The 18,244-nt window shown below is 38.2% G+C and overlaps 1 protein-coding gene across 2 annotated transcripts in view; it reads right to left on the bottom strand.

Moving 5' to 3' along the window:
• mtx2 (metaxin 2) overlaps positions 1-18,244 on the bottom strand; it is a 66,466-nt gene that overhangs the window by 12,574 nt on the left and 35,648 nt on the right. For both annotated transcript variants that reach the window (XM_041201732.1, XM_041201733.1), the window contains exons 4-7: positions 7,543-7,615; positions 1,612-1,688; positions 1,022-1,114; positions 784-822 (exon numbers count right to left, since the gene is read on the bottom strand). In XM_041201732.1, the coding sequence (XP_041057666.1) occupies positions 784-822; positions 1,022-1,114; positions 1,612-1,688; positions 7,543-7,615 (282 nt within the window). The remainder of the gene's footprint in view (positions 1-783; positions 823-1,021; positions 1,115-1,611; positions 1,689-7,542; positions 7,616-18,244) is intronic.

The raw sequence follows: 18,244 nt of genomic DNA, 5'->3' as shown, positions 1-18,244 counted from the left end.
AAAAGCATAATTTTTGGCACTGAAAAAATGGGGTCATGTTATATGCTGGGTCAACTTATACACCACGTCTACAGTAGCTTGTAAATATTAAGAACTTTGGGCTTGTAATCATTTTTGAAATGGATATTCATAGCGAATGAACTGGGGAACAGTAGCACAGTGATAAAGTTACTGGACTAATAATCCAGAGGCCTGGACAAATGCTCTAGTAGAGACATGAGTTCAATCTCCCTCATAGCAGCTGGAGGAATTTAAATGCAATTAATTAATAAATCTGGAATAAAATGCTAACCTCATCCATAATGATCATGAAACTAGTGGATTGTCGTAAAAATCCACCTGCTTCACTAATGTCCATCAGGGAGAAAATCTGCTGTCCTTGCCCGGTCTGGCCCACGTGATTCCAGGCCCACAATGTGGTAAGTTCTTAAGTGGCCTCTGAAAAACAAGTCACTCAGTTGGAGGTGGCTCAGCACTAGCTGCTCAAGAGCAGTTAGGGATGGGCAGCAAATGCTGGCCTTGCCAGCGATGCTCACATCCCAAGAACAAATAAGAAAGATAGATTCTTGTGGTGCTGCAACTTTGGACTCCTTGATCCTGTCAAAATGTATTCACAGATAATCAAGTTACCCTGTATTAGAATACTTGTGAAAGCAGTGCACTGAAATGGAACAAATATGCAATCATTGCTGTAGTGCTAAAGCTGGCACCAATGTTGATACAAGTGCAAATTAAAGGCCCATTTGATTAATTTAATGTTGTAAATGCTGACAGATTTCTCACCTTTGCCGATGTGCTGTCATCACACCACTGTATGTAAAGCTGCAAGGTAAAACATATTGCTAAAGTTAGTCAACAACTAATCATACATAAGACTGCAAATTGCAAAAATGCATAAAACATGACAGCTATTGTTGCAATCATTAATCATAGAAACAGAAAAGACCAACTGGGCTGTTTGTTATTGGTTTACAATATTAAGAAAACAAGAATAATATAATAAACCTTTGATCTGGCATACCTCTGCTGTCAACAACATATTATTCACCAGTTCAGTATAGGCTTTCATTTCAGCCTTCTGAATTTCATCCAGTCCATCACTGAGTGAGTGACCCTAAAGAGACAGATTATGCAAATACAAGAGTCAACAGTAGACAAGCTCATAATGCAGTCAAACAATAATTACCAACACTGTACATACACAACTAATTTCCTTTTAGTTGCCCACAATACCATACACAAATTGTGCAAAATGAAGGTCAAAATAGTTATAATACCTATAGATTGCACTGTAAATTTTAGGAAAAAGATAAACTCTTGGTTCACAAAACTATCCTTTGACCTTAAAAGTCCAATATTAAATTAAGTTGAACATAAATTTGGAGGATTAGAAATACCAAAACTTACCCTTGTCCGATTAATTTGGAAATTATTTTATTATGAGACAGTATTACACTTATTTATTGCACTAAAGAAAAAATGTAAAATACTCAAAATGGCAATAAATGCTTTTATATATATTGCTGAATCAACACACTTGCCAAAAGTGACAGATGAAATGGCATTTATAGTTGCACTAACAAAGTATGCTAACAGCTGTAATTTTCTTACCTTGGCTTTTGCAAACTGTACTATGGGGCCAAGTTCTGATACAACATGATTACCCACATGTATAAAGGGAGCCTTGCCTAATGCAAAACAAGATCACTTGGATTATTACAGTGATTTTATAGTGTAAATGGAAACAACTACCAAAAATAACAGGGTTGAATAAATTAAAGCTAAGAATATTACAAATAAAGCGATCAAAATGTCACGAGAACAAAAACAAGAGATACACAAATTGTAAACCGACAGGCTCAATTTTGAAACATATACTAACAAATACATACCCTGGGAAAAAGAACAATGTGGAACTTCATTTGACTATTTGTTTGCTACTTTAAAAAGGCACTGTGTGTTGTGCATTTGGGCTCATTTTGCACAGCAAGAGTGTACTTCTTTATGTTTAGTCAAGCCCACTAGTATGCAACTCTAATGGTGTGAACATTTTTTCTAGGATGAAATCAGTTACTGATTACATTTCACACTTCTGAGACCACATGGTTCAACTGGTCACTGAAGCAATAGAAAATCCCGCTAGTGGAAGAACAAAGTGATTCGACGGGTTTCAGTTTTCTTTCCATTTGCCACGTGTCCAGAAAGTGCCAAGTGAGATCCTATAACACCAGGTTTAATTTATGAAGTTTGTCAATATTAGCCATCCAACTACCCACTTTGAAATTAAACATTAGCAATGCTGTCACACTAGCCTAAAGGAAAAGCATAAACACTGCTAGTGGTGGTTAGGGTGCCATTAATTATGAATATGTGCAGAATTGGGAGTCAATTTAAAAACAGAGTTGGAGGAGCATTATTGCTTACATTCCTATTCATAAAATTCAGAAAAGTCATAAAAGTTGATAAGCACCATCAAAATAGTTGACATGGCCCCAAAAGGGCTGACAACTCTAAAAACAATCTATAAATGAAAAACAGCCCCAAATACTTGCAACCAAGGTCACAGTTACATGGTGATTGAAGAAGTTAAATTCCTTTTCATTTAATTGAATTTCAGGAGCTTGCTTAATGTTCTACAATTCAGTTTGTTTTCTGAAACCCAACAGTCTCATGTATGACATACAATAATGACATAATCTTGTTTAATGCTGCTACCTGCGGAGATTGCTCACTAGGTTTGATTGATAGGCTTCTGAAGCTTCTGCTACTCATGCCAACAACCTGGAGAATCAACTTAAGAACTACTAATTTCAAGGATACTCAACAAATACAAAATTTCAGGGCATTCTTGGATAATGATAAGAAATAACAAAGGCAGTAAGCAGCAATTTTGATCAGCAATGATTTGCAAACAGAGCTTAAACAACATTGAAGATCAGCATTAAATGCTGATCATTGACGTGTGTCAATAATGGCAACTTATGAAGGGGAAAAGGAAAGAAAAAAAGTTATTCTCCCTTTAAACTGTCAGGGGTGGTAATAAGTCAAACATGAGGGAATAAAATAATTAAATCAAAGTTATGGACTAATTCTGAACAGGAAAGTATATTAGTAGAGAGAGAACGTTAAAAATGAGGCAGGACTCCTGAGGAGGAAGCACTGTCAATTTTTTAGATGATGATCAAAAAAACGCATAGGCATTTAATTAAGTACTTTGCATTGGCCTTTATTAAAGAGGATATTGGAGAGGAAGTGAATTCTAACGTAGTGAGTGTGAGATGAATGATATCATGATGGCTAAAGCAAAGTTTTTAGGTAAATTAGTTAGATTAAAGTAAGGATAAGCTTCAGGGCCAAACAGGATTTGTCATAGGATTCGAGCATGAGACAGAAATTGCAAAGGCCCAAGAAATTATATTTCCCTGGATACTTGCACCATTAAAATGGTGCATCTACATTGTAGGATTCCTAGAATGGTGCAAAAAAAAAAGTGGAAATCAAGGAGTAAGTAACTTGCACCGTTATTTTATGATCTTTGCGCCACTCTGCCATTATCCTCACCAAAAACAGTAAGGTCATTATCAGAGACCTGCCCCAATAAAATCAATGGTGATTATAAACTTCCAGCATTTAAGCCAATTTTCAATACCAATGTCCCTTAGATTTAAAAATAATGGTCCAAGTGGTCTGGCAGTAATGTAATTTATTGCACCAAGATTGAGCTTAACCTCCCAGTTGTTAAAAATTGATCACCGTTGCGGAGATTGAACTAGGATCTTTTGAGTATGCACTTCAGGCACCTGGGATTTTCAATATGAATATTGACACGCTATATTGTATGACCAGAGCCTATTCAATTGATCAGATCATTTTCAGAATTTAAATGGCCACTTCTGTGCTCAACATCAGTAAATAAAGCCAATAGCACAGCAAACATGTTTTCTAATTAATCCAATGCACTGAGCAATTCCAATTATTTTAAACAATTTAAAGTAATTTGCTGCACATATGCCCAAAAAACATTTCAAGTCCATCTACTCAGAGGAAAGTCAGCATGCAATTACGTAAATTTCTGCTGTCCACAAAGATTTGCAATCTTCAGTGCTACTCAAAACAAAATCAAGTTCAGCTTAAAAATTCAAGGTTAGTTTGTTTAAATTAATCACTTATAATGCAGTGACTTGGGAGTGGCCTGAATTCACAGATCACACACTAGTGACACTGACAGAAATCTCAAACTTGAAAATGGATGCATTTAAGCAGTCTGGGCTTCCATTCACTGACACCCTCCAGTGGCTCTAAATGGTGAATGTGACAGCACTTCAGCTCTTAGATCACCAACGAATGACTGATTGCCTGCCAAGCTCACTGCGGCACATTCCAATAGAAAACCAGCAAAATTTGCAGCACGTTAGCAATGGCGAGATTGGTGCACTAGATGGCAAGGTTTGCAATGTACGTCACCAATCTTGTTTTTGCAGGAAAATCTGGGCTTGTATTTCAGGCCTCTATTGATTGTGGATATGTATTAGAGGACAGGAAATTGGTCAATATAATGCCCATCTTTAATAATGGAATACAGCTAATCCAGGTAATTACTGCCTAGATATCTAACATCTATTGCAGAGAAATTTTTCAGATTTTCTGTAAATTGCTTTGTATCTAGATAGGGCAAAGATCAAAGCAGCCAGCCTGATTTTCAAAAGGAACACTGTGCTTGACAAACCTCATCAGACTCCTTCAGGGAAGGTAGGGGAAATACAGTGGATGTTGTGCACATGGACTTCAAGAAAACTTTTGGCAAGGTGCTACAGAGGAGATTACCAGAGAAGATCAAGGTGTATGGAATTAGGCAAGGATAGTAAACTGAATTAAAACTGTTTAGAAATTAGAAGAGAGTTATTAAATCAGTTATTAAAAGTGATTGCAAGTGGGTAAAGGTGTCACAAGTTTCCCAGGTCATTTCTGTTTATTGTAAGCTTCAATGATTTGGATATAGGCTTAGAAAGATTGCAGTTGAAATTTGCAATGGTGCCATAATATAAGGTATAGATAATTTTTTAGAAGACCAAAAGGATAATGACACAATTAAGAAACAAGCTCAAAAAAAATGGCAAGTGGAATTTAATGTCAGTGAGTGTGAGGTGATGCATTAAGCTCTATACTGTCAAACAGCAGAGAAATTTGTGGGTCCAGGTTCAATGGCCATTAAAGGCAGAACCTCAGGATGATAACGCTGTAAAAACAAGCTAATGGTATTCTAGGTTTTGTGGAGTTTTAAAAAAAATGTTTTAGTGCAAAACATGTAGAATATAAAAGTCAAGAGGAAATGATGAGCCTGTGAAAAAACTTGTGTTGGGTTAGGTGTTAAAGCCTGCTATCATAGTGACAATAGATGGTACTACCTGGGACTCAGAGTGCTGGTTAACAGTTAAGTAACCTGGCAACCTCCAGAAAGTGCCAACAGCTTCAGGCGAATGAACGCCCGAAAGCAGAATAGTGGAGCCCCTGATGGATGAAATACATTGACAGGTGGATGAGCTAATCCTTGAATTATCCAACAGCATCCATAACCTGCAAGCCATGATTCAGCCGCATTGCATACTAAGTTAACAAAAGAGTAACTAATAGACAATTCAAAACTTTAAGTACTAATACAGGAACAAAATACTTTGGATGTTGGAAATCTGAAATAAATACAAAAAATTCTGGAAACACACAGCAGGTCAGGCCCCTCCGTAACCCTGCCAATTGCATTATTATGCCTTGTATTGTTGCCAACTGTACTATTTCATTGTACCAAGCTGAGATAAGCTAACACAACATAAATAGAACCTGGGATCTTCCTGGTTACTATGACTTCTTGGGTATTATGAAGTACACAAAGCAATGCACAACCTATAAGCAACTGGGGGAGTCATTTGTACCAATTCTACTTCTTTAGTATCTTTCTGTAGAAGATTCCATTTCCCAACTGTGAAGACAAGTAGTTAGGCTAATCAAGGCTTCTGTCAACAATGCTCTTGAACCAGTTTTCAAAAACATGTGACAGCAGATCACCTTGTCTTCACATTCTACTTTTATGTCAAGGGAGAGGGCAGCAAAAGAAATTCTTCAGAGATTGCCATTTGGGATTATAATCTATTGTTGGAGCCCTAATGAGTTATGAAACAGCATACTCCCATAACAATGCCACTGTTTCTTACAGCATTTATGAAATTTATATTCAAATTAATTCTATAGTTTATATCCAAAGCCACTGATATGAGTACTCAAGTTAACTTGTACTGTCATATAAATAGTTGTGGCTTAAAATGTAAACATGTACAGTAGTCAAAATAGATTTAAAAATTAAAATATTCATTAGTAACCAACACATTGCCCAAAGTAATTTTCAAAGAATTAGCCTAAAGTTCTCAATCACCCTTTTAGGGCCCCTTGCACAATGTAGCATTTCCCTGTTGAAGCAGTGGAGCAGCTGATTTGCTCTTGGGTCTCTAGCCAATGCTTTTCAATAATCAACTGCTGGAAGGTATGGTTGGGGCTCTGCATCCTCCAAATTTCTCTTCCTTTTCCCAACACCTGATACTATGGAATTATAGGTGCGTTGTAGTAAAATACTTCTCTTTTGATAGCTCTCAGCAGTAAATATTTAGTAAAATTTTCAGCGTTTTACTTTAATCAAACTTAATAGAAATAGTCAAGCTTTTGCACAAATATAGGCAAATTATGTTTTGTTTCATATTGAAGAGAAAAAGATAAGGAATAGTGTTTTACTCAAATGCACAAAACCTGCTGTTAAGGCCAGTTCATATACAGTTCACACTAACAGCAGGCTCTGTCGTGCTTCTTTTGAATAGATTCATTCTTCATTGCCTTCACAGGCAGCCTTAGGGTAATAGATGAGGTAAAACGTATGAACAAAAGCCTCATCTGCATCCATACGATAAGTGTATCACAAAAGAATTGCAGGTCTCTTTGAACATAGTGATCTCTGAGCTTTTATTCATATGTGTTCAGGCACAAAGGAAACCCCAATAAAGGCCAAGAGCATCACATAGACACTGCTAAGATCCAAATGTCAGTCTTAGGAATGTTGAGTCTATCCACCATTTAATTTCCTTTTTCTTTACTTAGGACAATATAGATAATGGCTAGAAGTGAACTTTGCTGTAATAGATATATACTAATTTATTTAATGAAAAATGTTGGTAGGTATACATAGCATTTATAGTTATTTGTTTGAACAATCATTCACAGTGGAATAATCTATGTAATGTGCTACTTTGCTAACAAGGTCATATCATCACAGATGATCCTAATTTATATCTCTCAAGGAAAATTCACGAACAACAGCAACCTTTAGTCATTTATTCCTCAAATAAGCAAGGCTGAGAATGAAGACAGGGGTAACGTAAAAGCGTGTGAAAAAAAATAGCTCATGACCAGTACTGTGCTGTTTATAGGCTACAGGGTTAGATATGTTGCCATGGCATCACACAAAACAACCCCTCCAGGAATTTAAGTCAGCTCCAGACTTACCAGATGGGGACATGTACTCTGCATTTGCCCTACAAACCACCTGGACTGGCAGATTGCACATCCGCAGAAATGCCTGAAATATAGCAACATTTTGTCATGAAATTAACATTTCAAAAATATAGATTATACCAACTTATGATCACACTGCAATACAGACAAATGAGAGAGTAAGCATATCTTTGGCCAGCGGAGGTGGAGCTCATCCAACTGAAAAATTATCTGAAATATCTAGATAGGTATTTTCCCCTTCCCTGACATATAGACATATTTACAAGTCTTGAAAATACTTAATTCATGAGATTTGCGTTAAACATTCAAACTTGATATTAAATGTCTTAAATCTAAAGATGTAATCCATAATTAATAATTTAAAAAATTAAACGAACTAATTAGTCAAAATAACGGAACTATTGGCATAGACATTATGAGCCGAATGGCCTCCCGTGCTGTAACCATTCTATGATCTCAAAAAAAATATATTTTCAGCTAGCAGATCGAGGGGAAGGATCTTGGTGGATTTTGTTTGACATTTTTATAATACAATATAAAGGGCAGGTTACATTAACATTAGGTTATCACTCTAAATGATGCTTTGTGTTTACTCAGTTTCACAATCATAGAAAAGGTGCTAATAATATTTTCTATTAAAAATATAAGGGACTGTACACAAGTGTTGGTATTCAAGAGCTACCTCATTTTTTCTTCATTAATTCTTCCAAATGCAATTCTAAACTAGTTCAAGCTAGAAAAAGGAAAATCTGACTGAAGTAACAGAAATATGAAGGTTTGACACACAGCAAATTTATCATTATTTTGCTTGGCACACATGTGGTGAGTGCCTCCCCAAAGACCTACAGAAGCATAATGTTAGAGACAAACAATTTGCTGGCACTTTGCCTCAGTGTGCAATGTTGCCAACCTTCAGCTATGTTTCAAATTTTCCACCAACCATTCTGTGCTCTATATGAAAACAAACTGCATTCAAGGTAACTATCCTGAGGTAAACTTTACAATTGTGTCACCAGGTTGCTTGCTGCTGCTGCTATAAGGAGCACTGCTTGAGCTGTGGTGTATTTGTGCTGCCAGCCAGCCAGCAGACTGCACTGGCCCAGAGTGGCACACTGAGAATGGGGTCTTGTGCTAAACTGCTGACATGGAATTCTCAGGATATTTGTATTTTAAATAAGATAAATGCATCGTCAATTTGCTGTCTCTAAAGGGTAGGAAGTCGATTTTTTGCTTCTACACTGCAGCTCTTGAAACTCCTTCATATTTCTTTAGCAGCATTTGTTCACATGTCAGCAAGTAAAATCAAAGAAGTAGGCTGTGCAACTTTACTTACTGTGATAAGTGGTACATTTGTTTGGTTTCTCATCTCTTTGTATAAGCTAGCAGGACATAATCATTAACAACAAAGTACTGGAGTATGCAATAGCATCAGCACTGAGAGCGTGATAAGTAATGCTCAGATCCCCAGAGCTGAACAATGTACAGTTACTGAAGCAGGTGCTTTATGGGGAACTGATGGATAGCAAAGGAAAGCAGGACAGACAAGAAAGGTGTTACAAAGATACACTGAAGGTTCACATAATGCAGTGCAACATGGTTGTTGACACTTGGGAAATCCTGACCTTGGCAGATGCCAATGGCATGTTTAAGTGAGAGAAGGAATGAATGGCTTTGAGTTGCCAACACCATGCCAGCAAGGAGACAAGATTTCGGGAGGGGAGGGAAGGGTTAACAAAGTCAGAGGGATTAACAGGAGAATTGTCCTGAAATGTGGTTATGTGACATTTGTGATAGACCATGTACAGGATGTAGATCAGCAAAATCATCAACAAACCCTTCAAACATGAACTTATGCTCCATTCTTTATTGGCATCTTCATTTAGAGTATGTGGGACACACTACCCTTATTGCTATTATTATACTGCTGCACGTGCTTCATTTTTTTAAATTACCAGATAATTTGTCAAAAGCATACACTGAGATTTTTAGTGAGATTAATCTGTTTCACAATCTACTTATAGAGACAGAGCCAATCACTGGCCCACTGGGGGTCAGCTAGACAGAAGCCATTATATCTTTTACTTTTGATTACCAACTCTATGATCAGACAGATAAATTATTCTGCACCCTTTGGCCAGCTCACCAGTTCTTCCTGTTCTATTAACAGATAAGTGAACACATGACGACTCTGTGGGGTAACCCAACCTCATAAGTTTGAGTTGTGAGTACTGGTCCAGGTTCAATGTGATTAGGAGAGTTAGTGAAGCAAAAATTATGTTGCTAGTTAGTAAAATTATCTATTCCAATTTCTTGCTGCCTATTTTTTCCTACATATAATAGATCTAATTCGTAGAGTATAGCATAAGTCACATGGTCCACCAGAGTGGTTATTTTTCTGTTAAAGATTAAGAGGACAAGACAGGTCTTTTGTTATTTATAGCGACCAAATTACAGTCGCAAGGCTGAGGATAGAGAGGGGAATAAAGAGAATTCGAAGGTGGGGAGCAAGAGCAGGGGTCACAACAGGTTAACTTGGGAGGGCCCACGAGGTAAGCACTCCTACTCTTACTGGCCAACAAGCAATGCTGGAAAAGCGAGTACCTGATGGATTGGCAGTTTTTGCTACCTTTAGCTGCCAGTTTCCCAACCCTAGAGAATGCCCATTAAACCAAAATGGCTGGTAAAATCTGAGCCATGCAGCTTCTTTAAAGTATCAGTATTAAAATAACTGTCCTATCTCTCAAGAAGAGGTTATTTGTTCACTTCCTCCCCAACTTCCTGAATCAAACCAGAAGCAAGAGTATTTGCAGTGGGCTGAATTCGGGTTTTCCATTTTTAAAAATAGGCTGGAATGGCCTGCTTCATTTTCAGATGCATTAGGAATGGAGCTGCAAAATATGGAATAATCAGTGAACAACCCCACTCCTGACACAATAATGGGAGGGTCATTAATGAGGCAGCTGAAGAGGACTTGGCCAAGGACAGCACGTTTACCTGTGGGACTGGAGGAGTTGTAAAGTGGAAAACTATATACCAAAATCAAAATAATGAAAAAAAAGGAAATCACTAGTGCTGGTCAGAAAGAATAAATACAAATATTATGCTCAAGGTATATTACTAGTAGGAAGTATAAAATATTAGAAGTAAAGGTATGTGGTTTGCTATTGCTTTTTAAAAATTTATCTACAGGATAAGGGCATCGCTGGCTAGGCCAACATTTATTGCCCATCCCCAATTGCCCTCAAGAAAGCGGTGGTGAGCTGCCTTCTTGAACCGCTGCAGCCCCAGTGGTGTAGGTACACCCACAGTGCTGTTGGAGAGGGAGTTCCAGGATTTTGACCCTGCAACAGTGAAGGAATGGTGAAATATTTCCAAGTCAGGATGGTGAGTGCCTTGGAAGGGAGCTTATAGGTGGTGGCGTTCCCATGTATCCTCTGCCCTTGTCCTTCTAAGTGGTAGCTGTCAGGCTGGAAGCTGCTGTCGAAGAAGTCTTGCTGAGTTACTGCAGTGCATCTTGTAGATGCTACACACCGCTGCTACTGTATGTCAGTGGTGGAGGTGGTGAATGCTTGCAGAAGTGGTGGCAATCAAGTGGGCTGCTTTGTCTTAGATGGTGTCAAGCTTAAGTGTTATTGGAATTGCAATCATCCAGGCAAGTAGACAGTATTCCATCACACTCCTGACATGTGCCTTGTAGATGGTGTACAGACCTTGGGAAGTCAGAAGGTGAGTTACTCAGAATTCCCAGCCTCTGACCTGCTCTTTTAGCCACAGTATTTATATGGCTAGTCCAGTTCAGTTCAGTTTCTGGTCAATGATACCCCCAGGATGTTGATAGTGGGAGTTTCAGCAATGGTAATGCCATTGAATGTCATGGGTGATGGTTAGGTTCTCTCTTGTTGGAGGTGGTTATTGCCTGCCACTTGCGTGAAAGTTACTTGCCACTTGTCAGCCCAAGCCTGGATATTGTCCAGGTCTTGCTGCATTTGGATATGGACTACTTCAGTATCTGAGGAACAAAAACAAAAATACCTGTAAAAACTCAGTAGGTCTGACAGCATCTGCGGAGAGGAATACAGTTATCATTTCGAGTCCGTATGACTCTTCACCAGAACTGAAGAGTCACACGGACCCGAAACTTTAACTGTATTCTTCTCTGCAGATGCTGTCAGACCTGCTGAGTTTTTCCAGATATTTTTGTTTCAGATTTCCAGCATCTGAAGTTTTTTGCTTTTACCTCAGTATCTGAGGCGTCATGAATGGTGCGGAATATTGTGCAATTATCAGCGAACACCCCCACTTCTGACTTTATGATGGAAGGAAGATCATTGATGAAACAGATGATTGGACCTAGGACAATATCCTGAGGAACTCCTGCAGTGATGTCCTGGAAGTGAGATGATTGACTTCCAACAACCACAACCATCTTCCTTTGTGCTAAGTATGACTCCAACCAGCAGAGTTTCCACTGACTTCAGTTTTGCTAGGGCTTCTTGATGCCACACTCTGTCAAATGTGCTCTTGATTTCAAGGGCAGTCACTGTCATCTCAACTTTGGAGCTCAGCTCTTTTGTCCACGTTTGAACCAAGGCTGTAATGAGGTCAGAAGCTGAGTGACTCCGGCAGAACACAAACTGAGTGTCAGTGAGCAGGTTATTGCTAAGCAAGTGCCACTTAGTAGCACTGTCAATAACCCCTTCCATCACTTTATTGATGATCAAGAGTGGACTGATGGGGTGGTAGTTGGCTGGGTTGGATTTGTCCTGCTTCTTTGTGTACAGGACATACCTGGGCAATTTTCCACATTGCTGGGTAGATGCCAGTGTTGTAACTGTACTGGAACAGCTTGGCTAGGGGTGCAGCAAGTTCTGGAACATAAATCTTCAGTACTACTGCCAGAATATTGTCAGCGCCCATAGCCTTTGCAGCATCCAGTGCCTTCAGCCTTTTCCTGATATCACGTGGAGCGAATCGAATTGGCTGAAGACTGGCATCTATGATGCTGGGGAGCGCTGGGGGAGGCTGAGATGGATCATCCACTTGGCACTTCTGGCTGAAGATTGTTGCAAATACGGTTGAGTACAATTCTGCTGCTGCTGTCCATAGCGCCTCATGGATGCCCAGTCTTGATTGCTAGGTCTGTTCTAAGTCTATAGTAAAAAGGACTTTAACAGGGTTTGCCGTCGTCATTTCTGGTGCCCAGATGGATGTGGTCCGTCCAGTTTCATTCCTTTTTATTTACTTTTAAGTGGTTTGATACCGCTGACAGCATTTAAGAGGCAACCACATTATTGTGGTATGTAGGTGAGACCAGGTGAGTACAGCAGATTTCCTTCCCTAAAGGGACATTAGTAAACCATATGGGGTTTTATGACAATCAACAATGGTTTTGTGGTCAACATTAGACTTTTAGTTCCATTATGAATTCAAATTCCACCATCTGTGAGTGGGATTCTAACTCAGGTCCCCAGAGCATTAGCCTCTGAGTGACCACTATGCCGCAGCCTCCTCCTAGAAACACTTGTGAACTTGTATCTGTAAATATTTCCATCAACTCATTGAACCATAAAGTGAATTATTTAATAATATACGTCATTTCAAAAGTTATAGTTCCTTTTAGTGATTAAATTGCATACAAATTTATCTAACTGAGATACGTGTACGTTCTATTTAACGTGTTAGTGATTTTTTTTCCTAGACATCTAATGATCTACACTATTTCTTCTTTAAAAAATGATATGGGAACATTTTGAATAAAGTAAAATTGTATTTTTTTCAGTTAGCACAGGTTAGTGTTTTGTAATGTTTCCTAAAATAGCCAATACAGAATTCACAAGTATGCCTCATATTCTATCATTCGACTATATCATTAAAAGCCTTGTATATAATCCTTCTCACACACAATGTGTTGGTCACTTTAGTGGTGGCACAAAAAAATGACTAACACTCTATTCACACTGGCTAACCATGTGGTTGGCTCAAATATAAGACAGGTATGAAAATACCAAATCAAGAACACATAATCCGCAGAAAGCAAGTAAAACACATTTTTTAAAAAGCTACCATAAATGAATTAACCAAAATCCATCAATCAACACCAGAAAAAATGTCCTTCATATGGTCCAAGCAGCCATCTTACTTCTCTACATATTTCCATTTTTCTTAAGTTAGTTATGTACGTTAGAAATGCTTCCATCTGGAGCCTAGAGCTTCAGTACTGCTGCATGGTGCATCTAGGCCTTGCCTGAAAGGAGAGGTTCAGCTCAGTTGTAAACTCCCACAATTTACTTACTCTACAGGTCACTCTGATGGTTAACAGTTTCAGCTCTAGGCTGATACTTTCCATTAAGTCCAATATTGTACAAACAGGAAGTGTGCCAAGTTTTGATGTCACTCAAAAATAACTCTAGCTATAAAGAAGTGCAGTTTTCCACTGGACAAACAAAAAAGTTCTCAAATTAATTTTAAAAAATCCTAAAACAGCTGACTTTATTTAACTGGTTATAGAAAATTGGACTGTGTAAAATCTGTTACATCTACCTACATAAAATAGTCTGCTCTCACAGCACTTCATATTAGGTGAATTGCTTTGAGACATTCTCAGGAACATGATACTTTTTCTTAACAGACTGTATCTAACCTACTAACATGGGTTCTGCTTGTGGGGTAAGAGGGCACCATTGGAACATTGGAACTATCATGTATAATGGAGATTATGCACAACTAGCTGTGCAACTGGACTAAATAAATATTTTTCTTTACTGTTCTGGTGAGTTACTGGAGTATGTTTAAAGTTAACAGTTGCCGGGGAGAAAATCATTGCAATTCCTTCTTTTGTCAAGGTCTAATGGCTTTAATTTTAGAATACTGGACCTCACTCCCTGATACTTTACTGCCCTTCCTCCTCCCCTATGCAGCAGTTATTCCTGCTGCCACCTCTCCCTTATCCAGAGCAGTCCTTTAGTAAACATTCAGGTATACCATAAACAAAAATCTTATATTTGCTTTATTCAGCATCCATCAAGCAATAAAATGTGCATGAGGCATATTGGAAATGTGGGCCAAGTCTGTGGGGGGAAAAGCTTTCTGATTGGCTAACCAATCAAAAAACACACTTAACAGTTTAAGCACCTCTCTGAAGAAACTTTTGCAACTCCACTCCAATATTTACCCCCAAAATGTAAATATCATAATATAAATGCACAAAGTTGAATGGTTCTGAGGAAACCATTCCCCAATTTACTCAACTTGTCCTTCACATGCCCTCCTATGCTAACCCTATAGTCCTCAATGTTGCAATAAGTTGCCCTTCCTGCCTTTCAGGCCTCTCCGTTCTCTATTTTTTCTACTTGTGCAAACTTTGGTGCCAGCTTATGGACAAATGTATTCAACTTGGACTGTGAAAAATTAGGAATTTCAGCAGTGTACCATTTTAGGTTATTCAGAAATAACTTAAATAATGAGAAATCTGCAACCAGCTCAATGAACTAGGAAAATGTTCAAACTGGAAAACAGACCTAACCATATGCAAAATCAGAGCTGTTAGTGGTGGAGGATGCTGTCTACAATGTGCTGGGTCAGAGGCTTCATCAACCTAAAAAATATTTGAGGTCAAATAGTCTCAAGGCAAGGACTTGATATACTAACCTTGAGCACAATGGGCAGAGTGGTAAGTCACCCACAATGTCACACAGCGTAGCTAAGCGGGGAGTTTGAGTACCTCATCAAAAAGAGCTTCACATTTCACATGGAAAGACTTTGTGGTATTATTCGTGTTGTTTATTTATGCCAAACAAGTTCGCAGCAATGCCATGTCTCATGGTTGTCTTATTAGAAATCCAATTCTGGTTTTGAAACATTAATATTGTAAGCAAGTTCTCTTGCAGCCAAAGAAAAAAATGGTTGCTAAATGTGGATTGGAGGACCAAATTATTTGATATATAAGTCAGGAATTAGATGATAACCTCAATCATGTGCTGGAAATGTGCAGTTCACATTCTATATGCCTGCAAGTTAAACTTAATTAAAGGTACGTATGCATGTCGAATGTGAAAGTACTTTAATTTGGTATAGCAAATGCCTCCCAATTGAAGTATAAGTGATGCAAACCTTTCCCTTGTTTTAAACAATTGTTTCTACATTGAATAAGTAAGATGGAACTCCACTCATATTATGATTTTCAAAAGCTCAGTTGGAAGATTCTAAAAGGGCCAAGATTTCAGACATTATTATTTTGTTTCCGCAACAGTTTAAGCAATGTAAGTGAAATTTCTGCTTCTGAATTATCAGATGCAGGCCATTTATTCCTGTGCATTTAAATATTTTAAAAGTAAATTTGATTATTTTTGGGCTAAACGACACAGGCTGACAGCATGGTATTTTATTCCTTTTGGAAAGCACAGGAGTGCCTGTTGGGCAGCCTGTGTAACCTCTGACATGAAATATCTCAGTGAAAGATAATCGTTAATCTTGCGACACACTACACCCATTCATGGCATAAAGGTGTAAGTTTGAGACAATAAAGGACATCGATTTCTCTATGGAAACTGCATTCTGCTGTGAATACGAATAAAGAAAATTGGGAGAAAGCCTGAATTGTCACATTGAGATGTACTCCTTGTCTTTTGAGAGATGTCAAGCAAAACTTATAATTTTTTGTATCCATCCTGCCATTGGAAAATAATGTTTACAATGTTGAACTCTCAGACGATCTTATTTCCAACAGTTCATTTTTAATCTAAAAGTACTATTTACATATATATTTTCCATTACCATCTACATCACCAAAACATCTTTTCAAGTTGCTTTTTGCTCTGTTGTTTTTAAATCTTATATATGTGGTGCATGTCTTCTCTATTAATTTATAGTAAAGTTAATCATGTGCAGCTGTTTATTCTTCATCCTTTCTGCATCTTTATTTTGCAATTCTGCTTGCATAACTGCACAACCACAACCAACCTTGACAGTGCAATCTCAATCTCATATTTAGTTAGCTTTGTGAAACAGGATAAAGGCAAGGAACATTTAGAAAAACTGTATGCTTAGACTCAATGAACAATGTCACAGTTGGTCCATTGTATAGCCTGTGGTGAAGCAGTAAAGGACAGATACTAACTCAGAATTTTCGTGTTAATCTGCGCTTGTACTAAATCTTGAAATTGTGATAGTTTCAGAGGGATAACAATAGCAAAAGAACCACAGGTGACAAGAGGAAAAACTTTTTAAGCAGTGAGTGGCTAGTATCTGGAGTGCACTGCCTGTGAGTGCAGTGGAGGCAGATTCAATTGGTGGCTTTTGAAAGGGAACTGAAGTTACCTTAAGAGAAAAAATTGCAGGGCCACAGTGAAAAGGCAGAGGAGTGGAACTAGCTGAGTTGCTCTTACTGAGAGCTGTCATGGGTGCAATGGGCCAAGTGGCCCCTTTCCGTGCCGTCAATGACAGTTTGCTATCAAAACTCCTGCAATTCCAGGTCAATATATATGATACAGTCACAAACTCCCCAAGGGAGCAAAACTCAAAAACCTCAAAAGTGTAATGGTTATCAGGAAGTTTTGATCTCATTGCTCTACAGAGTTAGTGAAGATATGAAGTGGACTGCCCTGGGAGATGGCAGATAGAGGCTGATTGTATACGTGAATTCAAGGTGAAGATAAATGTCTGTCCAGCAAGAAAAGTGGTCAACTGAAATGACAAATGGACTTCTGGACAATAATTTTCAGACTTTGAGATCAATCTGATGGACCATTATGATCTTCTCTGTTGCTATACGTTCCTAAACTTGCGATCATTGGATTGACTGAAGAATAAGGAATTCAGCATTAGAAATACACAGCTGAATTTACATTATCCTTGTCAAAATCATTATACATTGGGACCCTGCTATAACACTCCATAACTCAAGAACATGCTATAGGCAAGTTCCATTCAAAGGCACTATATAAGGGTTATTCTTGGTCAATTATGGAGAAATTAAAGAATTCATGCAAATAGATGTGCTTTAACTATGCCCTGCACTTGCTTCCTATGTTCCAATAAAGTGGTGAAAAATAGTTTTATGCAAAACCTTTGAATGAAAGTCAGGAATTAATTTAAATAAACAGAAAAAATACTGGAAATGCTCAGCAGGTCTTAAGGTCATTAGAGAAAGGAGCAGGGAGCAGGAATAGGCCATTTGATCCATTGCGCCTGCTCCGCCACTCAATAAGATCATGGCTGATCTGATTATGACCCAAACTCCACTTTCCTGCTGCCCCTTCCATAACCTTCGACTCCCTTTCCAATCAAAAATCTGTCTAACTCAGCCTTGAGTATACTCAATGACCCTGCTTGCTGAAGAAGAGAATTCCAAACATTAACAACCATCTGAGAGAAGAAATTCCTCATCTCCTTAAATAGGAGATGCTGTATTTTTTTAAACTGTGCCACCCGCCGGACATAAAATCCTGCCCATTAAGTTTGACACAACATTAAACATGAATTTTAAAAAATCCTGAGGTATAAAAATAAACTTGCTGAACCAAAAAACAATAAGTAATAAATAAAGATGAGTATTAGAATGTAATAGGGTAAGTGTGTGTCTCCGTCTCACACCTAGTCTCAGGGTGCTCACTCACTCACTCTCACCCACTGTGAGTGGATACGAGTGCATGATGATGTGTGGGGGTGAGGGTGAATGAGAAACCTCATACTGGGA

This window comes from Carcharodon carcharias, chromosome 12, assembly GCF_017639515.1.
Source record: "Carcharodon carcharias isolate sCarCar2 chromosome 12, sCarCar2.pri, whole genome shotgun sequence".
Taxonomy (NCBI): domain Eukaryota; kingdom Metazoa; phylum Chordata; class Chondrichthyes; order Lamniformes; family Lamnidae; genus Carcharodon; species Carcharodon carcharias.
The sequence above is the reverse complement of the archived record's forward strand: the minus strand, read 5'-3'. Positions and strand labels throughout refer to the sequence as shown.